Genomic DNA, 24,314 nt, shown 5'->3' with positions numbered 1-24,314 from the left:
AACATGTCTTCATTATCAGCTGACAGCCACAAATGGTCTTAAGTGAGTGAACAGCTTAAAGCTTAGAGATAAATATGGATCATGTCTAAACAGTTGTGATTTTATGCAGTGCACTGTGTTAACTCATCCCCGAATAACAAGCATAATATGGATAGTTTTTGAATTATCTTGTATTATGAAGCAACTTTTAATTTTAAAATACACAATTAAAGAATTATTGAAATATTCTAATAATTTTAGAATATTTTAATAATTCTGTAATTGTGTATTTTTGACATAACTTCATAATGAATGAATGATATTAACAGTTTCAAATTTATAATACTGTTCCTTTTGTATGTTTTTTATAGCTTCACAGGTTCCGAAAATTGAAATTTTCGGATGGCGAACATATGTCAGACAACTTTCGTCCTGTTCAACCTTTGAATGATCGAGAATTGTGGAAATCAGCGTAATTAATGTACTCTTTATTTGTGCAGCATATGAATAGTGTACAGTTAAACTCCAATTTCTGTCAGTTATTAAATATGTTCTTCCATAAATGACTACTATCACCATCAGAAACCAGTGAAAATAAACACAAGCAAAATATTTTTTATTGATATCTTTTAAAAAAAAAAACTTCTATTTTGTTTTTAAATACTGCATATGAGTTTAAATGAATTTAAAAAAAAAACAAAGATGCAAACTTATAGTGTGAATTATTTTCATTTGTATTTTATATTTGCTTTATATTGGACACTGTTTTATTCTGAAGGTTTCAAAATTAATAATTCAATTTTATAAATATAATTAAATTATATAAATGTATCTTGGTTATACTCCAGGACATGGGTGCACCTCTGTACTTTGGCAAGAAAGAGAGGAAGAAGGCAGTGTTTGGCTGGTAAAGCCACCTCCCTCTCACTGCTTTCCTCCTCGCCCGCACATTATTAGTGATATGTTTCATCATGATATGTTGCAGTTGTAATGGAGCCGAAATGAAGAAAAAGAAATGGCAATGCAGAGCAAAAAAAATAGGTGAATAGAAATACAATTTTTTTAACCAAGTAACAAAAATTAACACCATACACAACCACTGATAGTTCTTGCCTGAACATTACTAGACGATTTTGTGTGCATTAACTATGAGAATTGCTTATGGAACTCAACATAAATGCTTCTTTTTCTTTCCCCCGAACCCCAGCTACTATAGAGAACTTGATACTACTCATACAATAACCACAAAAACAATCAAATTGCCAAAAACAACTTCAGTACAAAACAACTTGCCTCATCAGTTCTGGCATGCAAGCTGGTACACTTCACGAACTCCATTCAGAATTGGCTCCTGTCTTTCTACAGACGCACTCAAACCATCCATAATCTCCTTTTGCACTGCCAATTTCATCGAACATCCATACTTAAAACACTTGTATTCTATTAGGATTGAACACTGAATAACAAATAAAAAAAAAAAAACACAAAAACAACAACTAAACAATAACCGACAGCACAATGACTAAACAAATGGATGGCTCAACAAATAGAAATCTAACAATTATTATTTCTTTTTTCTACACTATTTATGTATAAAAAAATAAATCTATAGATTAATTGTAGTTTTAATGCAGCACTATTAGTTTTAGGCAGTCCTTACATGCTTTCTAGGTATTGTTATATAAGACTTGTGAACATGGTGTCACTTGTGAAGAGATGCATACATATAGAGAGAAGAGACTTTAAAAAAAAATTAAAAAAAAAAAAAAAATATATATATATATATATATATACACATACAGTAGCAGAGTTAGTTGTAATCAGAGCTTTTTTTTTTTGTAAAATGTAAACTTCCTGAACACTGAGCAAATTTTCTAGGAAAGGTGGGTCTGGGGATTCTCCCCCAGGAAAATTTTAGAAAATCGTGATGCCAAATATGTGAAATTTTTGAATATTGGTTGGTGATTTTTATTAAGTCTTAAATACATAGTTTTGAATAATTTTTTTCCCTTAGTATCTCAAGAAAAAAATTTTATAATTTGGTCGCTTGTTACTTTTGCCACTTGCTCTGCATTCTCGTTCCTTTGTTGCAAGGTGTTTAATAAAGTCACCTTCTCCTTTATTTAATTAGTATGTGTTATTTAAATATGTGTTCTCATTCTCCAGTGATGCTTTTAAATAATGACATCATATGCACTAATTTGACAATTCAAATTACAAGAGTAATAGTAACTTTGAAAAAATAATTAATAAAAATACTTTAAGTATTATTTATTATGCAAAAAGCTTTTATAAAGATTTCCACAGTAAAAGCATGTTATTATATTTCTTATTGCTATTTCTTTTTGTTTTTTTTTTGTTTACTGTTTATGTCAATGGCTGCATGATTGGCCCTGAATGAACAGTGGTTTTATTAAGCTTTTTTTTTAATAATTGTTATGATTGGCAAGTGCTTCAATAGATGAGTCACAAAACCAAGCTGTGCATCTGGCTATAAATAACTTTTATTTTAAAATAAACAAATATTTTTTTTTGTTTTAGGTATACGATCTTGTATTTTTTATTTATTTTTAACTACTGGAATGCTATTCAGGCAGAAAAAAAGCTCTGGTTGTAATTAAACTAAATGGCTAAGTTTAGAGAACATAAAACTATATAGTTTCATTATTCTATAAAGTTTTATAATGTAATAATTAATTGATAAGAAATAATTATACAGGGTGTCTCAAAAATATTGGTACAAATGTTTAGGGGAGGTAGGTAACATCTAAAGGAATGTGAATCGCATGGGAACCCATAGCCGGAAACTTCACCGTAGGTCTGTAGATGGCGCAGTAGTCGCCGCACGAAGAGCATGCAACGATATATGAACTGTGAGCTGGCAGACATGCACCAAGTATATGGATTAACAGAGGGCAAGGGACGAGCCGCTCAATGAATTTATGGAGAACGCTTCCCAGACAGACATGTACCGGACCACCGTTTGTTTGTGCGTATGCACCAAAATTTGTGCGATCATGGGTCATTTAGAGGTAACAGGAGTAGTGCAGGCAGACCACGTTTGACGCGAACTCCTGACATGGAGGAAAGTGTGTTGAATGCCGTCCAGAATAATCCTACTACTAGCACGCGTGCCATTGCCTGCGCCTTAGGAGTGGCTCGTGCAGTGTACAGCGTACCTGGCATGATGATTCCTTACACCCCTTTCATCTCCAAAGGGTTCAGTTACTGCTCCCCCAAGATCATCCTGCACGTGTAGCTTTTGCACAGTGGTTTCTCCAAGAAATTGTTCAAGACTTGAATTTTCCAGCCTATGTTTTGTTTACGGATGAGGCTTATTTCACTCGGGAAGGCTTATTCAATCAGCACAATGCTCGTGTGGGCTCACGACAACCCACACGGTGTGCGCCCCCATGCGGCACAACATCACTTCGCAATAAATGTGTGGGCAAGTATGGTTGGTGACTGCTTAGTTGGCCCCTACCTGTTACCATCCCGCATGAACTCCGCTAAATATCAGATCTTTCTTGAACAAGTTCTACCAGGGTTACTTGACGATGTTCCAGAAATGTGAGACGCAACATTTGGTTTCAACATGACGGGGCACCTGCCCATTATGGAAGGTGTGTTCGTGACCATTTGAACTGGCGTTTTGGTCGTTGATGGATTGACCCGTTGCCTGGCCCTCACACTCACTTGATTTATCGAGCCTTCATTTCTTTATGTGGGGGCCCTCAAATATATTGTGTACGAATCGCCTGTGGAGACGGAAATGGATCTCTGGGCGAGACTCGTCTGCGCTGCTGCTACTGTCAAAGAAACTCCAGGTGTGTTCGACCCTGTCCGCCAATCCATGCTGCGTCTGTGTTATGCATGCATCGTGTCTCATGGTGGAGCCTTCTAGCATCTTTTGTAACATCATGAAATGCATCCATCTCGTACTCCATTGTTAATATGTCAAATAAATGTTTGCCACTAATTATTGTCTTGTGTCATTTCTGCTTCTTGTGCCTCTGCTACTACTTTTCCACAACGTTTCTGGTTATGGGTTCCTATGCTATTCACATTCCTTTAGATGTTACCTACCTCCCCTAAACGTTTGTACCAATATTTTTGAGACACCCTGTATATAAAAATATATTAAAAAAATATAAAATTACTATATAAAAAATCAAAATTTAATATAAAAGTATTGAACACTCCTGAAATGTAACACACTGTATACATTAAGTAACTTGTTAATCAATTAAATTCAACCCTGCTCCTTTTACTAGTAAGTTTAAGTTTGATTTTTAGCATTGATCTGGTCCTTAAGCTATATGAAAACAGCAAAGTTCCAAGTGGATATTTGAATGTTCACTGGGTATGTTTAATCACTTATTGATGTGCCCAAGGGAGGAAGGTTATGAGCATTGTTAAACAATAAAAGCTCACTAAAGAACACTTCCTTATTGTTTCATTCATAAAACTGTTTAAGGTTGCTTACCAATAACCTTTGTTCCCCTTTTTTCCTCAGAATTCCTACAGATCCAGAATAAGGAAATTCCCATCAATAGGTTTCATTGCACTCAGGTTTAACAATTATGACTCTTTGGCATTGGAATGCTTTGAATTCATCTTTTTTAAGTGACAACAAAGCAAAGTCTAATTTTTTTGTAGCTTTCCGCCTTCCAAATCACTTTTTTCCACACTCCAGTGGCAAAAACTTCATTCACAAGAAAAAAAGTCATATTTTGTGTTTACTTTATAATCACGACTTTAACTGTTAAGATAATGTAAATAGTGACTAAATATAAGAATAGCGAAATGCTTAAAGTGCGGTACTCACCTTGAATATAATCTGCAATAGTTTTATGAAAAGACTGATGGCTAAATATAAGGTGGAATGGTTAAGTTAATGCATTAAGGTGGGATGAGATTTAATTTAACGGAATTTTAAAATAAGCGCAAGGAAGCAGAAGTGCACTACTCCGTCCCTGGTTGTCATAAAGTAGAAAATAGTTAATCTGGAACATAAAAGAATTGATAATGCCAATAGTCGTGACGACAGACTTTCGTTAAGTTATAACGTCTTCAGTTGGCGGTGTTAAGTGAGAAGTAACGCGTGTTCTATTTTAAGGAATTTTCTATACTCTCGTGATGCTCTTTGGAACACGTAGGAATCTCAGATGTGAGAGATTCCAAGCCGAGGAAAGGTGAAAGGGAAGTTTTGCGTTGAGATTAGTATTGTGTCGAAACCATTCGATATTGAGGGCTTCATATTGAAGAATTTTTGGCTGGTTTTAAGTCTTTAATGGTGATAGCGAAGTCAATTAAAGGAGTGTACTATAAGACTTCTATAACTTTATACTTGTAAATATAGACATTATTTTCTGAATATTCATGTTTGAGTATTATTTAGAGAACCATCCTTATAATACTGTCCTTCCAGACCCTCTTGACACCCTAGACAACCACCTGTAACTTAGGCCAGCCCTGAGTGTGTATTAAGTCCATATCAAAGTAAATAAGGTCATGAAGCATCAGTATGTTGTCTGTATAATCATGTGTATTCTGTGGTCGGTTTGCTGGACAAATAACCCAATTGCTGGGAGGAGACTTCATGTGAGGCTTATTCAGCCACATTGTGAAAAAATACCATAAAATTATGACGTCATTGACTGGATTTGAACTTAGGCCTTTTCCATCTGGTGTGTTTGAAAACAGTGATTATATTATTGTGCAACTGTGAGGGTACTGATTTAATGAGAGTATTTAATAAGTTTAGCACTGTAATCTTTACTTCATTCGAGAACAATAGAATAGATAAGCCGACTTATTATACGGGCATTCAACAGTGAGTGAACAGAAGTTCTGCCGAGGTGGTTTCCATTAGTAGTTACAATGTACACTGATGAGCCAAAACATTATGACCACCTACCTAATATGATGTTAGTCCTCCACGTGCAGCCAAAACAGCTCATACCTGGCAAGGCATTGACACTACAAGATTTCTAAATGTGTCTTGTGGTATCTGGTACCAACACGTAACCAGCAGATCCTTTGACTCCTGTAAGGTCCGTGATTGAGACGCCGCAGATCGGAGTTGCTGTTCCAACACAAACCACAGATTCTTGATTGATGTCTGTGGAATTTGGAGGCCAGGGCAATACCTGGAAGTCTTTCTCATGGTCTGCGAACCAATCGAACAATCCGGGTGGTGTGCCATGGCACATTATCCTGCTGAAAGATGGCACCGCCAGAGGGGAAGACCGTTTCCACGAAAGGGTGTACCTGGTCAGCAATGATGTTTAGGTAGGTGGTAGATGTCAGAATGCCTGGCACACAGATGACTGGACCCAGGGTATGTCAGCAGAACATTGCCCAAAGCACGACACCGCCACCACCAGCTTGTTTTCATCCCACGGTGCATCCAGGTACCACTTCCCCAGATAAGCAACGCACACATACCCGGCTGTCCACATGGTGCAACAGAAAACATGATTCGTCGGACCAGGCGACCTTCCAATCACTCAAGGTCCAGTTTCGATGCTCGTGTGCCCATTGTAGGCGCTGTTGCCAGTGAACCATGGGTACTGTGGCTGCGCAGCCCCATTTTCAGAAGGGTTCAATGTACTGTGTGTTGTGACACATTATTCCCATCATCAGTGACTCGCTGGTCATAATGTTTTGGCTCATCGGTGTAAGTTTGAGTAAAAGGATTTATAGGGTGTAAAAGGCATTCAATTCTAGACTAACATTATCACACTATAGACCATGTATTGGGAGAAATAAGTATTAGTAGTAGCCATATAGTGTAAGTAAGCCCTGGATTTTGTTGCACCAGCTAAAGTTAGTTAAATTTCAGTCATGTTAGCAAATTGTAATAATTCTTGATTTATAAAAAAAATTTCAAGTGTATTAGCAAATAGTAATAATTCGTGATTAGAAAAAAATCGAAAAGCAATGAGTATCGAGATATGCAAATCGAAACCATTTTGCTTCTGCACATTCGCAAAATCACCCATTCATTTTCCCCCTGGCAACAAACATAATTCTGGTACTTCAGCTACAATACACCGCATGCATAACCCGTATGATGTGTATGAAAATAATTGCCAGATTTCTATTTTAATTAAATTCGGGAAGGCTCAACAACTTGTTCTAACACAGTGAAATATAAAATTTAATAAAAATCCATTCCCTGGGAGTCGAGTTATTGCATGAGTGGAGATGGTGAAGACAATAGGCACATTACGCACATATAGTGACACGTATAAAAACAGAAAAAATATGTAAATATATAAAAAAAATTAAATAAATAAACTAGCCATGTGTTTTATCTCCTCATACAGTAGCTACAACCGACCTTTGAAGTTATCAACTTCAACTACTCATGGAGGTGGGACGTTCCAATGTGGGGGACTATATGCGCCCCCCCTTCCGATCTAAATGATATAGGCTTAATGAATCCCCCAAAACACTGCTCTAGTTTTTCTCCCTTTAAAAAATCATGGAACTGCCTCTGCATGAAGATAATGCATTTCAGTAATTAACCCATCTCTGACAATCCAGTCTTGTTGTCTGTTTTCCCAGAGAAAATGTCACCAGATGAGGTTCCCATCGTTGGATACTTTCAAAAAGTTCCATTGCCTTTTTTGAGATGCGGTGTCAGTTGCTTTATACAGGGCAAGGGACTATGATCTCCTATAAGCAAATTTTCGATAGAACAATGGTCTTTTCAAAACTTTATATCCGCCCATTTCGTAACTCCCAAATCCCTTTCTTTCTTTCTCTACTGTTTTAGTTCAACACCACCAAGTGTATGAGATCTTATGGGTTGCTGTTTCCAAGTGTAAGACTGTGTACTCTATTTTGTTGATTAAAACATACCTGCCACTTTCTGACTATACTTCACTATAAATCGTGAAGGAGTACTGCTTGGTGCTGATCATTGACCACTATCTCGATCTTTACATCATCCACAAATTTTTTCATCACGCTCTTTATCCCTTCATCAGTGTCATTTAAGAAAATCAGAAAAAAGAGTGGTCCACGAACCGATCCTTGAGGGACCCACCTTTACCATTGGCCCAATCAGAAGAGTAAGCAAGTTTCTCATGCAAGCAAGTAATCATAGTGTTCTTGCAATGTAATTTCCAAAGATGGCTAGATATTTGAGTAAGGGAACTCATTTTTTGAAGACAGAGGTAGAAATTGCTTTACAGGACTGCCTCTACAGCTAGTAAAGGAGCCTATGAAAATGACCAACGCAGAAATATATTATTATAATCCAGAATGTGCACAGTATGCACAGTGTTGGGGGAAAGGCGCCTCCGGTGGTATAGACAGAGCGACGGAGGATGTAAGGGAAGGCATCCTCCGTAGGTTGGGTGGGAATTCTCCCACCTAAGCAGAAGTGGAAGAAGAAGGCCCTCGAGAGGGTGGGAAGACAGTCACGTATCAAGAGAGACACTGATGAAACAATTCAAGCGACCTGAGTGTCAAGTTCAGTAGCTAGAAGTGGTCACAACCTAGATGAAGATGTTCAGTATATGAGAAAAGGGTGTTGATCAATGTGCATCAGTTCCAGGACGTTGCACCAGTGATCTTCTCGTGAAGAGATCATGGGCGAAGGCAGAGAAAGCGTGGTACTGGTACTTCCTCATTGATCAGAAAATGTTCATTTCCTCGAGGCAAGGCATGTATTTTTGATATGAGCAACGTTTGCAGGTCTTCGTAGAGCGGATAAACATAGAATAGGTGATCCCAGTCTTCGTTTTCACCACAAAGACAGCGAGGGTCATCAACGATGTTCAAAGAGGCAAGTTTGTGATTTATGGACCCATGGCCTGTAATCAGGAAAGAGGTTTATAACCCTGGGCTGTACCATGCTGGAGCTTTAGTGTAGATCTGGGATATTTCAGGTAAGAATTTTTTAGTGATGGATCCTTTGGGGGTGGTATTCCATCTGTTTTGCCAGGCGTTAAGAAGGTAGACTGCAAGGCACTTTTTTCCTTCTTTGATGGTGTTTCCTGGATTTGTAGTGAAATCCAGGATGGTGGTAGGGAGTCCCTTTGCGAGCCGGTAGTGCACGCCTTTGCGAATTATCTGCAGGTCCAGAGATAATTCGCAAGAGGGAGAACTCCTGCCAAGACTTGGAGCGCCGGGTTGCTTACTGTGCAGCAGGCACGGGTGATAATGAGAAGGATATTATGCTGGATGGAGGTGAGCTTCCTTTGGTTACGAACAATGGGTGCACGATGATACCAGACACCTGCACAGTAGGTTATAGTGGGAATAAATACAGCTTTGTATAGCGTTTGCAGTGAACGGCGATTTAGGCCCCAGTCAGACCTGTTGATCCTCACTACCATTGCGGTGTAGTTCCTGACTTTGCGATGAAGGGAGTCTATATGCGGGTAAAACGTGAGCTTGGGGTCGAGAATTACCCCCAAGGTATTTCATCTCAGTTGCCAGTTTGATGGATCTACCAGCAATTTTAATCTGCGGCGGCCTGCTGATTTGAAGGGTTCCTCTGAGTAGAATTGAAGTAGTTTTCTCAGGGGATATATGGAGTTAATGGAGGCTGGCCCATTCTTGTAGCTTTGTAAGAGCTCCGTTGGCTGTTGTTTCCAGGGAAGCTCTGGAGTTTCCAGTGACTGTCAGTATCAAGTCGTTTGCGAAGGGTGAAAACATCCCGCAGGTCTAGGTTCAGGAACTCGTCCACGACCACATTCCATAGGAAAGGGCCAAGGACAGAGCCCTGGAGGCACCCTCTGTAGACATTTCTGGAGATTTGTCGATAGGCATTTCTGACTGTAACACTTTTGTTGTGAAGATAGTCCTGTATGCAGCTATAAAGATTTGCTGGATCGCTAGTTTCTCTGAGTCTTCATAGTATGCTTGGCCACCAGAGCAAGTCAAAGGCCGTGGCGAAATTCACTGATATTACTAAGAAGTATTTGGAAGCTGAATTTTTGGCAGAATCCATGAGCTGTCGAAGTGCATCTTCTGCTGAACAGCCTGCCCAAAAGCCGAACTGGTTTGTGGACTGGAATACGCATTTTTATAGTGTTTTTCCAATTTGGATAAGAGAAGACGTTCAAATATTTTGCCTAAAACGGGAAGGAGTGCTATGGGTCTGTATGACTGTGGGTGCTCTGGTGGTTTACTTGGGTTCATCAAAATGAGGCGTAGATTTGCCTCTTTCCAGTCATCCGAGAAGAGTCCAACTTCCAGACAATGGTTGTACAGGCTGAGAAGGAGATTTGTTTGCGTCTCTGGGCCTTCTTAATTACTTCTGCTTCAATGAAGTCTAACCCTGTGCTTTTTTTTGTTTTATGTTTTGCCAATGGCAAGTTTTAATTGATCTAAGATGAAAGGCTGTTCTGTAGAAATGGTGCTTTAGGATGCGTTTTCAGTACAGATTTCTTGTTGCTGGCTGGATTGAGGATCTGTGTTTAGTGGGAGCAGGGTGTCCAAGATGTTGTTTACAGACTCTTCCCATGTGAGGGTTATGGTACCCTGCGGGGTGACTGTAGAGGAGATGACCTCATCCCTGGGGATAATGTTCGTAACAATACGATACACAACTCTCCAGGGGGTGCTGTTTCCAGTCGTGGAGACCAAGTGCTCCCAAGACTGTTTCTTCTTGGCTCTAATTAAACTAGTGTAGTCATTTCTTAGCCTACGATAGTTATTGCTTAGGGCAGGAACGGCCTACTTAATTTGTGATGTGATCTACTTTTTTCCTTCAAAATGTGCCGCGATCTACCATCTCAAAAATTACATTGCACAAGGTGCACAAATCGAGGGATGACTGTATATTTAAAATTCGTCGTGATCGACCGAAATTAAATCCGCGATCGACTCGTTGGCCACCCCTGGCGTAGGGCATCAACTTCATGAGGGGGCCAGGTACAGCGAGCACGTCGAATGCTTTCCGTGCTGTATGAATCTGATGGCGGAGATGATCCAGTTGGTTGTACCGCCATGGGACAGCACTCGGGAAAGGGTGTTTCTTCTTGATTGTTTTGTCACAGACATTGATTATGATTGATGTTATTTTTCTCTGATGCTGGTTGTGGTTGAGGTTGGTGAGATTGGTGTTTCCAGGAATTTGAAGGGAAGCTTGGACCGTTAAATTAAAGAGGTTCCAGTCTGCTTTGTTAATCGCATAACGGATGATACTGTTTCTAGGCGGAAGTGCTGGTTCTATCCAGGATGTACAATAGAGGAGGTGAAAGTTTGGGAATCGAAACGCCGATCTGAATCTGACAGATTTAAAAGATATATCAGGGGTGATTATTTAATTCGCAGACTGGTGCAAGATCTTATCTTAATTGTCGTCATCTGAATCTTCTGTGGATTTCTTCACAAAATACTCTTCCTTCAAATTTACACACTTTCGTCGCCGTCATACCCATACTTTAAATGCTTCTTGCAAACAATTTTTCGAAAGACTGCAAAGTGCTTCCGTTGTGGCTCTACAAGCATCGTTGTCGGACACGAAATGCCTTTTAGAGCTTTCTTCAGATGTGGAAACAGAAAAAAATCACACGGGGCTAAGTCCAGTGAATAAGGGAGATGTCGCGGCAACTATGGCAATGATCACTGGCTGCCTGCACAATATTGCTGTAATCGGCCTAGCTTCTTGATGGAGAAACCACTTCACACCGGAAAGATCTTGCCATTTCTCACGAAGAGCACGGCGAAGTTTAACTCTGAGAACCTCAGAGTATGCTTCCTTATTCATAGTTGTTCCACGAGGCACAAAATGTGTAACAATAATGCCTTTTGGGTCAAAAAACACAACAACCATTTGTTTGTCAGCCGAAGGAGAAGCTAGAAATTTCTTAGGTCTTGGTGAATCAGAATGCTTCCACTCTCTCGACTCTTGTTTTGTCTCTGGATCATAGTGAAAAATCAAATTCACTATTCGATTAAAAAAAAAATGTCTGGGAAGGCAACACTATTACTCGTGTAGTAAGTGAATGTAGAAATTCAGATTTCACGCACGTTCAGTTGCTTTCGCTATTTTTTTCTGTGAACATTTGTATCAGTTGGATATAGTTCACCATTCAGTATAATAGAAAAAAGGTTTTAAGTATTAAACATTTACTGTTATAGAGGCAGATATACTAATTACCTATGGAGCAGCCTCTCTTATTTCTGAATATCTTATTGGAGCATACAGGAGTGGTATGTGTGTATGGGAGGATTGTCTACACTTATGAACCATTATTGTTTATTTATAGCTATATTGGAGACTAGGACACAGAACATGCTAATAATATCAATAAATGGTGACAAGAATTAGAATTATTATGATTATTTAAGAACATCTTAGATATATCATTAAAATTTTAAAATTCTTGAAATATATAAACTTCAGACATGTTTACAAATTTTCCCGAAGATGGATTCATTTTATCCAACTCTGACCCATACAAAAGAAAAACTGAAGAAATAAAACAAAATCGTATTATTCGAAACAAGTATTTCGCTTACTTCTGCTTCTATGTGAAGATGTTCAGTATATCAGAAAAAGGTTTTGATCAATGTGCATCAGTTCCAGGACATTGCACCAGTGATCTTCTTCTGGTGAAGAGATCATGGGCGAAGGCAGAGAAAGCGTGGAACTGGCCTTCCTCATTGATCAGAAAATGTTCATTTCCTCAAGGCAAGGCATGTATGGTGGTACAATTGATGGTCTGCAATCCCTTAGATTTGCCTGCATTAGCAAAGGCACATGATGCAAGAAAGCAAGCTTATATAGCATCAGTCAAAAAAAAAAACACCCTTATTTCACCCATCCACTCGCTCCAAATGTTTGTCAAGTTCTGTCTTGAATCTATTTAAGCTATCAACTTCTACAACGACAGATGGAAATTTGTTCCACCAATCAACCACCCACTGGCTAAAGGCAAACTTCCGCATATCTATCCTACAACCGTCTTTCCTCAATTTGAATTTATGCCCTCTCAGGTGATTATGCTGAGCAAGAGGGAGAATCCCATCCGCATTGAGCATGCTCAAACCACCTCAATCAGATCACCTCGCAGGTGCCTAGTCCCCAGACACTGTAATTTGCAAAACTTAAGCCTTTCTTTGTAAGAGCAACCCTTTGTCCCATTCACTAATCTTGTTGCCCTTCTCTGTACTCGTTCCAACAGCTCTACATCTTTCTTAAAATGAGGCCTCCAGACCTGTATACAGTACTCAAGGTGTGGCCTCACCATTGCCATATAAAAGGGGATAATCACCTCCTTATCCCTGCTAGAAAAATTCCTGTATATCATTGACAAGACACCATGAGCTACTCTTGCAGACCGTCTGCACTGCTCAGAAAACTTCATATCTGCCTGCACAATTACCCCCAGGTCCTTTTCATTCTCTACCATTGTCAGTGTGGTACCACAGAGTTGATATGTTACTCTGGGATTACTGCTTCCCATGTGTAGTACTTTACATTTATCAATGTTAAACTTCATTTACCACCTCTCAGCCTATCTGCTAAACTTTTCTAGATCCTGTTGCAGCAGTGTATGTTCGAAACATAAGTAGGCAGAGTAATAAAAAGGTAAAATTATATCACAGTGGCCTATTCTTAAAGACTTTGTGCGTTTTCTATTGTATTTGTTTGTTTATTTTCCAAAGTAAACATGGACAAATAAATACGAAACTTATCAGTGTGGCCACTGAAACTAAAAAATATATTGTCGTATTTTGAATTTAATATTATTTTAATGATAATGAGAGGCTAGGTCAGAACTCCACAAGAGGGCTCATTATTTTTTTTTCATATGAAGTCCATAATTTTATTTTAGTTGTTAGCAGGGTACGGATAAGGAGCGAGATGTGGGCAAAGCTTCTAAATTTTTACAGCACCGTAGTCGAGTTTGTAGAGCATTACTATTCTTCTTTACCAACATTAGCTCTAACTCCGAACCAAGGTCAGTAAATTAATAGTTTTTTTGTCAAAATTTATTATCGTATTAAAAGCCAGAACAAAATTCGAAAGCGACATTAATATTCTGTATGTGTATTCTATATTTTCTGCAAGTATAGTATAAGATTGGTTGACCACCCACTGCACGCGTGCCAACTGTGGAATGCCCCCCAATCATAAAAAAAAGCGTAAAAGATTATACAACCCATTTGCAAAATCAAAAATGAGATTAAACGAATTAAATTACCATCACGTTGAAATTACCTGAATTTCAACGTAATGGTAACCTATGGTTCATATTTACTTGACTTGGCGCATTATAGCCTTAGATGCTAATGCGCCATAAAATACTAAAACAAACAAACAAACATATTTACGGCTTAGTGAGATCCTCATTACATTATTTTTATAAGGATGAACATTTATTCACAAACCTACATATATTAAATTTATTTTATAACCATAAAATTATTGTTTTATTTATGTTTTTATTACAAGCGCTTGGCATAAATTCTTATATGTATTTAGAAAAAAAAAAAAACATTAGCAGTTCTTGAGGCCCAGTAAGGGGAGTGAATATTGATTTGGTAGCTTTTGGAGCCGCTCCTAGTTGGCATGCAAATAATTTCCAACATATGTAGCACGTTGCAAGAAAAGCTACCCCTCTCCTCCAGTCTAAGATGTTGAGAAATTGGGCTTATGACTAAAACTTTAATTTTGTAAAGTAAAAAAAGAAAATGTTTGGTGTAGTTTGCTACCATTACTGATTAATCAAATTAAATATGGAGAAACTGAGGAAAGAAAAAGAAGCAGCAAAACAGAAAAGACAAAATAAATAAACGGCTCCCAGTCATGTAGCTGATTATTTTGGGAACAACAGAGAAAATACATTAATTGCTCTCAGGTAGGATATAACATCTTTCGATTTAACAAAGACAATGTTCTGAGCATTCTTTCTGTAGCGGAAGCCTTTATTGGTAAAACAGAGCATCGAGTTGAGATTATTACTATAATTAATACCACTCATGTAGCACGTGAAATAAATAATATAGTTTATTAAGCTAATCGGCTAAACCACTACAATTTAAGGTGACGTTTCAGGCATCTTACTGATACCCATCATCAGACCATGCTGTTGGGGGACAGAAAAATATAAAGGGTTACAATTGTAACTCTTTATATTTTTCAATTTTACAATTCACAATTAATTAACTTATTGGAACTAATATTACAATTATGTAATTGTAACATTAGTAATTGTTATTGTAATATATTCAGTTGTAACTATATTTTTCTGTCCCCAACAGCATGGTCTGATGATTGATATCGCTAAGATGCCTGAAACGTCACCTTAAATTATATTGTGGTTTAGGCGATTAGCTTGATAAACTATATTATTTATTTCATGTGGTATATGATTGGTGTTAATTATAGTAATAATCTTAATGGAAAACAATCACATAACAACCTTCCCTAACTATATTATTATTATTATTATTATTACTTTTATTATTAGCTATATGGCGCAAGGAAGCCTGGGGCTTATGCTGCACCAGCCAAAAAAAAAAAAAAAAAAAAAATTCCCGAGCTATCCTGAGAAAGAGAGAGAGTGAAAATGGAATCATCAAGAAAGAGAAGAATGATGATATCCAGCTCAGGACCCTGGGTGTACCAAGCCCATATTCACCAGATGTGCTCTCCTGGGAGCATCGAATATTTTATTTCCTTCCCATTCAGTAAAATAATGCGTAAATGCATTTTAAAAGAAGAATAGGAATAGCCATTGATAAAAAAAATCCCCTTGGTGATGAAGCTGAATGACTGTATGCATAAAATGGATGGTGATTGTGCTGATATAACAGCTCGTATTAGTATAAAGAAAACGTAAACATTTTAGGGGCGAAAATACAAATCAAATTCGTGGTCTGCAAGATAACTTCCTGTCTCTTAACAATCATACTGACTCAACCATAGGGCCTCGTGACTCTTCGAACATTCCTGCATTAATGGAACTATTGGTATTGCAGTGTCTCGCCATCTGCAAAATTTCAAGCTGTCTTGTTGTCTGGATACCAAACAGACAAATGTCGTCACTCACTATACGAAAATGACAGACACTACGTTTCTTCACCTGAGAGTTGGCATCTGGTTGCAGTGGCTGGCAAGTTGCCATGTTAACAAGGGTTAGAACAGTAAAAGCTTGCCACATAGACGTTGGTCCATGCTGACTAATTGCATCTCACAGTTGTTGCCAATTGCGTGGTTGTGACTGAAGAGCTTGAGATAGAAGGAGTTCTATCTGATCTCATAGATGCTCAGTTGGACTGAGATCTGATAACTGGGAAAGTCAGTGTTTCTAAGTGAGGCTGAATTTACCCTCATGTTCCTAGAACCAGTTCTACACTGGCCTTGTGACATGCGCGTAATCCTTTAGGAAGAACCCATTCGGAGGTGAAGTGACTGCAGCTACGAAAGGATGAGCCTGGTTTTAAACAATTTCTAGATAACTTATGGGGTTCAGCGTGCACCATGAAGGCAGTGTAATTAATGGTGACACCTTGCAGGATGGACCTATCCTGCTGGGTGTCACCATTGATACCTAGCAGGACGGATCCATGGACGCATTATGTTTTCTCCATATTTAGGACCTCCCAAACAGCAGGAATCAGCATTCGACAGAAAAGGCAACGTTTTTGCTACAGTGACCAACATTGGTGTTCTTCAGTGAGTCCACTGTAACTGTACCTTCTTGTTTTTTTGCCAACAGGAATCGAACCCAGTTCGGTCGTTGATTGCAGTACCACATCCGTGACGAGTTACAACGAGTTGTGCATTCTGAAATGCCTCTTTAGTTACCACTGTTGTACTGGGATGTCATTTGACTGAGTGTGGCCTTCCTGTTACCCTGCGCCCTCGTGAGTAACATGGATGGTATAATCACCATCCTCCAACACTGGGAGGAAAAGACTTGAGTTGAAATCCTGTTGATGACGCGAGGAAGTTTTATGGGTCTTTTTCACAAACTCGCTGAGTTATTCGGTCTCAAGCGGGGGTATAACATGCTTTTTTCCCCTGGAAACTTGCGATTTTCATCCAGAAAACAGCAAATCGACCAGAGAACACAATCAATTTGCAGCCATATTATGTGTATACTGCTTAATATGGCCTGAGTTACTGATGCGCGCCTAAAACCTTACAACAAAGAAACTGTTATCTTGCACAAATCAGCCTCCATTGGTCTGCTTCCGACCATAGGATCGCGGTGACTGGATGTCATGGTTATTCGATCAGTGCAATGCACTCGAGACACAGTCTTATGTGTTAGTCGCAGCATAGTTGCAGTTTCCGAAATACTTGTACCGGAACTGGCTACCATGTTCAGAGCCATCCAGTCTTTTGTTTTGTCCTATGTGTTTGCCCACCGCTTTAAGTCGCATAGTATGAACGTTATGCTGTTATTAAATGAGCACCTCTACTTCGTGAAAAAGGTCTGGCATACCTAATAAAGTGGCCATTCAATGTATGTGGAGAGAAATACACACAGCAGTTCTGGAGTTCTTAAGCAACAATCAGGAACAATACATGGATATAACCACGACCAATAATTGTTATATTGTTTAACTGTTTAAATATCATTCACTTAAGTAATATCATTCACTTAAGTAATAAAATAAGAACCTGTACGATGTACGTTTAGTCATCGTTCAAGACTAGTGTTTTCACTGCTTTAATTTCAACGTTTCTGTGTACTACGTACATGCATTCTGGTAAGGCAAATATTCAAATGGCGCAAATTAAAATAGTGGGAGTACTGCGTGGGTGAATCAAATGAAAACGCGATTGTGATTGAAATTCAGATGTTGGTCTGCATCCAGACTCGCGCAAAGCAGTGTTCATTCAGTTACGGCAGTGTTTGGAAAAGAGCTTACGTCGACAATTGTGTCACACAAGCGTATATTCTGAGAAAATCGTAATTTTCTATTCGCTAATATTGGTCTGCGCGGATAGCACAGTAGTATCCTCACCGTCCTCCCATACCGGGTAGAAAAGGCCTTGGTTAGAATCCCATTGATGACGCGAGGAACATTAGCATTAGTTAGGGCATATGATGCAAGAAAGGAAGCTTATACAGCATCAGCCAAAAAAAAAAAAAAAAAAAAAACCCTTCCCATTTCACCAATCCAGTCACTCCAAATGTTTGTCTAGTTCGGCCTCAAATTTATTTAAGCTATCAACTTCCACAACAACAGATGGATGTCTGTTCCAGAAATCAACTACCCGCTGACTAAAGGCAAACTTCCGCACATCTGTTCTACAACTGTCTTTCCTCAATTTGAATCTATGCCTCCTCAGATTCTTAATCTGAGAAAGCGGAAGCATCCCGTCAGCATTGAGCCTGCTCAAACCATTCAAGGCCTTATACACCTCAATCAGATCACCTTGCAGGTGACTAGTCTCCAGATGCTGCTTCTTGCAGAACTTAAGCCTTCCTGGTAAGAGAATCCCTTTGTTCCTCTCACCAACCTTGTTGCCCTTCTCTGTACTCGTTTTAGCAACTCTACATCCTTTCTAAAATGAGGCCTCCAGACCTGTACGCAGTACTCAAGGTGTGGCCTGACCATTGCCTTATACGAAGTATTTTCACTCCCTGGCTGAGTTAGTCGGCCTCAAGCATAGAATACAAGGTTTTCCACCCGAAAACTCGGGGTTTTTTTTAGTAAAACAGGCCAATCGACCACAGAAAGGCAACAAGATTGGTGAGGAGAACGAAGGGGGGGTTCTCTTACCAAGAAAGGCTTAAGTTCTGCAAATTGCAGCGGCTGGAGACTAGGCACCTGCGAGGTGATCTGATTGAGGTGTTAATGGGTTGAGCACGCTGAATTCTGATCGGATTCTTCCACTTGCTCAGATTACGAACCTGAGGGGGCATAAATTCAAATTGAGGAAAGGCAGTTATAGAACAGATGTACGGAAATTTGCCTTTAGCCAGAGGGTGGTTAATTGCTGGAACAAACTTCGATCTGTGGTTGTTGAAGCTGTTAGCTTAAATAAATTCAAGGAGAAACTAGGCAAATCTTTAGAGGGAATTATATGTGAAATCGGGTTTTTTTTTTTTTTTTTTTTGTTTGATGCTGCATAAGCTTGCATGACATGCCTCCATTACTACTACTACAAAAAAAAAAAAAAAAAAAAAAAAACCAAACTATTATTTCTAGGCCACCTGAATAAGGAAATTCATCTGTCGTGCATTGTGTGTTATGTCCGTAAATTGCGCGTGTTCTGTGGTCGATTTGCCTGTTTTGCTGGACAAAAAACCGCAGTTTCTGGGGGAAAAACTTTGCTATCTACGCCTGAGACCGACTAACTCAGCCACGGAGTGAAAAAAGGCCATTAAAGTTCCTCGCGTCATCGACGGGATTCGAACCCATGCCTTTTCAACCCGGTGTGGGGAGGACGGTGACAATACCACTGTGCTACCTGCGCAGACTCTGCTAGTACGCCCAATTCACGAACATAATACACTTGTGTAGTTGAACTAATGTTAAGGAGAAGAAAAATCTTTATAGGTTATTTTCGTTCACAGCGGCAGAAATAGTTGGTCTAACTAGGAACACATCCTAATAGCACGCTGGGTTACATTTTTCCTGGATTACTGCTTACCAGTGTCATCAGATTCTGCAAGGTTTTTGACTGGCAGAAAGAACAGCATACCAGCAGTGAACAAAATGGTTTGCAATTGAATGAAATCGGTTTATTTTCATAGTGATCTCGTTACAGACACTTGGCTAGAGAATGAAGAGCATACGCTTAACACTAAATATATCTTTGTTTACTATTATTTAGTCTCTCAGTTTACAAAAATAATTAATCCAGACAGGTAATGCTTATTAGCAAATTATCGCATTACAGAGATTTGTATAATTCTTACTAATATTTCATGTATCTTATTTAAAGATCAGCTTAGCACTGAGCTATACTGTACGTTGCTCTAATCGTATAATGTTATACACTTTTATTAAATTATTTTAATATAATAACTATGATTTTACTTATTTTCATTCCTATTTTTATTAGATATTTTGACGTTCCATAGCTATTTTGAATTTCATAACTATATTCCCATTTATTTCCTATCTATGTTTACGTTACATATCCTAATGTCACGATAGAGAGAGAGAGAGAGAGAGAGAGAGAGAGAGAGAGACAGAGACAGAAATGATCGGACGTTATCTGCTCGAGTATTCATACTCGGATTGCCTTCTGCAAGACGTAGGACATTCTCCTCATTGTCTGGCGGCCTCGTCGTTCGCTCTCGATTCATGGTACCTCTCGTGAAACAACCAGTCTCACGTAACCTTCTGTGCACACGTGCGAAAATCGTATGATAAGGAGCACGCCGGTGCGGGAAACGTTCCTGGTACAAGCGCAGAGCGGCGCGCCCGTTACAATCCGCAGCTCCATACGCGAGGTGCATGTCAGCCAATCCAACGTTTGAATACTCGTCCATCCTACTGCCTCGGGAACCGGTTCGCAAATGCTGACTTCCAGCGGGATCGCTGTTCACGCTACCTCCCGTTCAACGTCCTCAACCGCATGACGAAGGCATTTCGGACCCTGCAATGCTATGTGATTCCGATTCGTCTTTGTGCCCCCTACACCTCCTGCAAGTTTGTCGCACTGGTAGTGAATCACCCTGTATATTCTGCCATTGTAGTACCCCCAGCAGCTGGTCTTGGCGCATTATAGCCTTAGTTGCTAATGCGCCAATAAAATCCAAACCAAACCAAACCAAAACCTCCAGCAGCTTGTATTGTTGGCACACAATAGGCAGATCCAGTACTTCATGGGGATCTTACATATTAAATTTCTGTCACACTACAGAAGGTAGTTTGGCAGAGCGTAAAGCGAGATTCAGATCACATGACCTTCCTTTATCCCTTCTGAGTCCACTCTTTACTGCGTTAAAGCTTTTGATGAACGGCGATTCTATGCCCTCTGCTACCCCGGTTGGTAGCACAGTTGAATTTCCGTCCTCCCCACAAGAGGTGAAAAAGACTAGAGTTCTAATCCCGTCAGTGATGGAAGAAATTTTTATAGGCCTTTTTCACATGGCTGAGTTAGTTGGTCTGAAGTGAAGGTATCGTAGTTTTTTCTCCCGGAAACTTAGGTTTTCTCTCCAGCAAACAGGCAAATCGACCATAGAACACACGCAGTTTACAGACAATATATATGGCTCAATACGGCTTTAGTTGCCGATGTGCCTAAAACCCCATAACGACAACAATCTAATGTCATACGCCAGTCTTTTCAAAGACCTCCACATGATGCGAGTCCAAATGGGTTGTGTTGGTTCCTGTATTGAGGATATCAGTTAATTTTCTTATCATCCGATCACGGTGTACATTAATAGTGTGTTCCACATGAAGCACACCCCGTTCTTCTACCCTAGACCAGTGGTTCTTAAACTTTTGTCACTCAGGACGCCCTTGGAGTATTCTTCATTTCTTGGAACTCTGTTAATTACAGCTGGGAATATTCTACTGGCACCTCTTAAACAACTCTAATGATCATACTTTATTTTTATTTATTTTTTTTAGCTCTTGTGATTCTTTTCCTATTTCTTCACCACCACATTTTATCGAGATCTCTTGTGTATGTCAATATTTTCATATATACACTTCAACGCAGAGATCTCATTGGTCCTAATAAAGTGGTTACACTGTTTGTCTCGGCCTTCAAAGAGGCGAGGGGGAATTCAAGGGTGTTCAACAACACATAAAAGCAGAGAATAATTGATTAGAACAAACTTTCGTGTCGACAACTCTACTATATTCACATTGTCGTTTATAAACAGGAGTAAAAAATACAGTGACGTTAGGAACAAATGATATTTACGTAAAGAAAAATGCAATAGAGGGTATTCTTCCATATAAGCTCCATATATTCTTCCATAGTAGCACAAGTGACTGCTAGATTGTTTGATAATGAAAATTATTCAGGTCATTCTCACATTCGGCTTTAAGGTACTGAATGTATTTTTGTGCATTCATATTTAATTAAGCCTTTACACAACGTATTGGACAACGCGGTACAGTGAAACCGGTAACCATACAATAGGTTAATCGCTTGATAATCTCACTGAATGAAGTTAATCTCTCATTGGTTTCTGTCTATTGATTACGACTGACAAGTATTATCAATCACTGTCATTACTGACAACTGCTACCACAAATCAAGCTTTACGTAAAACCTCTGGGTTTTTTTTAACCAGTTATAATGGGTTAAATAAATAAGAAATATAGGAACACGAACCTTATTAAATAGCATTATTTTTCTTAAATGTTGAATTAAAAACTAATCTAGTAATTAATCTATTTTAGGTACGAACCTTATTAATAAGGTTGGGTATTGAATAGTCTATAACTTCCGTATGATATTCACTTTACATTATGGCAATCCATATAGCATTATTTTTTCATTATGTTCACCTAAAATAGTATAAATAGTAGTTTGTTTATAAAATGATTAATTAAGCATTTTATAAACCATATTTTAAATCTGGTGTTAAATCAGTTTAATTTTGCGCTAGGTTCTGTAAGATCAGGACACTACTGATAAAACATTTAATCTTGAAAACATCAGCAAGCAACATTCATAAATCTAGTCTCTGCAGTTACCTTTTTTTCGTAAACAAGAATTAATATGCCACTAAACCTTGTGGCATACTTTCATTAATACAAGTACAAGCACAAACATTCCTAGAAATGAGCCCTGTACATATTACGTCTGGATGTACAAGTCGTTTATGGCTGCATAGTGAAGAAACTACAAATTTTGGGCTTCACACGAAGTTCTCGAACTCCCCCCCCCCGACTAAGCTGGCGGTGTGGTAGTTTCGCCACTGACCCCACAAAAATCACAATATTGAAGCAGTAAAAGACAAAGCCTAAGGTAAATGTGGCTGAAGTCATGGAGGTATGTGAAGCGCCTGAAATCAGCCCCAATGCGCACTATTTTCTAGTTGCAGGATATAGAGGTGTTTCCCGGCATAGCAGGTGAGTATTGCGACAGAGACAGTTTGCAGTTACTGGTGAAACTGCAGAACTAGAAATGATACAATGTTGTTCGCGTACTTGGGGGAAGTTTGTTTGTTTGTTATTTAGGAGCATTAGCAACTAAGGCCATATTGCTCAGGGATATGCGGTGGTCATTCCCTGACCTTTCCGCATCCTCCGTATTTGGTGGTGACGGGCTCGAACCCCGGTCTAATCAAGAAGCTTGTGCTACGCACTGGCTGCTCCTTCCCACCTGGCTACGGAGGCGCCTGCGGACTTGGGGGCATAGTTAGTTTTAGTAGCATTTATTATAGCTATATTATAACCATTCAAAAAGGTTTTGGGGGCCTTCCATGTTAGGACTCGGTTATGTTGCATCCAGTGCCCTTTTGCTCGGCCCAGATTAGAACCCATGATAAACCAACTAATTGCATAGTCAACTGATGAAGGACTTTATATTTCAGCACAAGTAAACTTTCACTGGCGACACATCCACTTCTAACAACAAACCACGATGAGGACAAAAGCGCGTTAAGCACAAAAAGCACTTTAGTATATTGTCTGTAAATTTCATGTGTTCTGCAGTCGATTTGCTTGTTTTATACACAAAAAAATAAAATTAAATTAATAAATAAAATAAAAAATAAACGGGGTTCCGGGAGATAAAATCATGCAACACTCGCCTTCCACATCGTAATAAAAGCCATAAAAATTCCTCTCGTCATTGATGGATTCGAACCCATACCTTTTTCACACGGTGTGAGGAGGATGGTAATTATATCCACCTTGTTACTGGAGAGGGTTAACAACGATAACACAGACTAGGAAAACAGAGCTAGGAAAACATAGTGATTCTTTTTTTACTTGCTGAAAACTATTGTCAAAGCTTCACATTATACAGGATAAAAGACAGTGAAGATCATGCTAAAAAGTACGTCAGGAACATGATTATGTACAAATGAAGATGGCATCATGATATGGGGAATGTGGTAAGTGAGAGGGAATGGTAAATATAAGTCAACTCATTTTTAAAAGTTTTTATGGATTACACCAATGAGCCAAAACATGACCAGCTACCTAATATGATGTTGGTCCTCCACGTGCAGCCAAAACAGCTCGTACCCGGCGAGGCATGGATCCTACAATATTTCTAAATGTGACTTGTGGTATCTGGTAAAAACACATAACCAGCAAATCCTTTAAATCCTGTAAGGTCCGTGGTTTAGACTCTGCAGATCGGAGTTGCTATTCCGACACAAACCACTGATGCTCGATGGGATTGATGTCTGGGGAATTTGGAGGCCAGAGCAATACCTGGAAGTCTTCCTCATATTTCGCGAACCAAT

At 39.0% G+C, this 24,314-nt stretch overlaps 2 protein-coding genes across 2 annotated transcripts in view; both read left to right on the top strand.

Annotated features, from left to right (window-relative positions):
• The window catches only part of LOC150090096 (uncharacterized), a 141,346-nt gene extending 140,870 nt beyond the window's left edge, over window positions 1-476 (top strand). The window contains exon 13 of the mRNA XM_090390173.1: window positions 351-476. Within this exon, the coding sequence (XP_090246299.1) occupies window positions 351-455 (105 nt within the window). The 3' untranslated portion in view covers window positions 456-476. The remainder of the gene's footprint in view (window positions 1-350) is intronic.
• A 9,384-nt stretch (window positions 477-9,860) lies between these two features.
• The window catches only part of LOC150090095 (putative carbonic anhydrase 3), a 65,585-nt gene continuing 51,131 nt past the window's right edge, over window positions 9,861-24,314 (top strand). The window contains exons 1-2 of the mRNA XM_090390172.1: window positions 9,861-10,003; window positions 21,511-21,565. Coding sequence (XP_090246298.1) covers window positions 9,861-10,003; window positions 21,511-21,565 — 198 coding nt within the window. The remainder of the gene's footprint in view (window positions 10,004-21,510; window positions 21,566-24,314) is intronic.

The sequence above is a fragment of the Mastigoproctus giganteus genome, chromosome 2 (assembly GCF_048544385.1).
Source record: "Mastigoproctus giganteus isolate SK-2022 chromosome 2, ASM4854438v1, whole genome shotgun sequence".
Lineage (NCBI taxonomy): Eukaryota > Metazoa > Arthropoda > Arachnida > Uropygi > Thelyphonidae > Mastigoproctus > Mastigoproctus giganteus.
The sequence above is the reverse complement of the archived record's forward strand: the minus strand, read 5'-3'. Positions and strand labels throughout refer to the sequence as shown.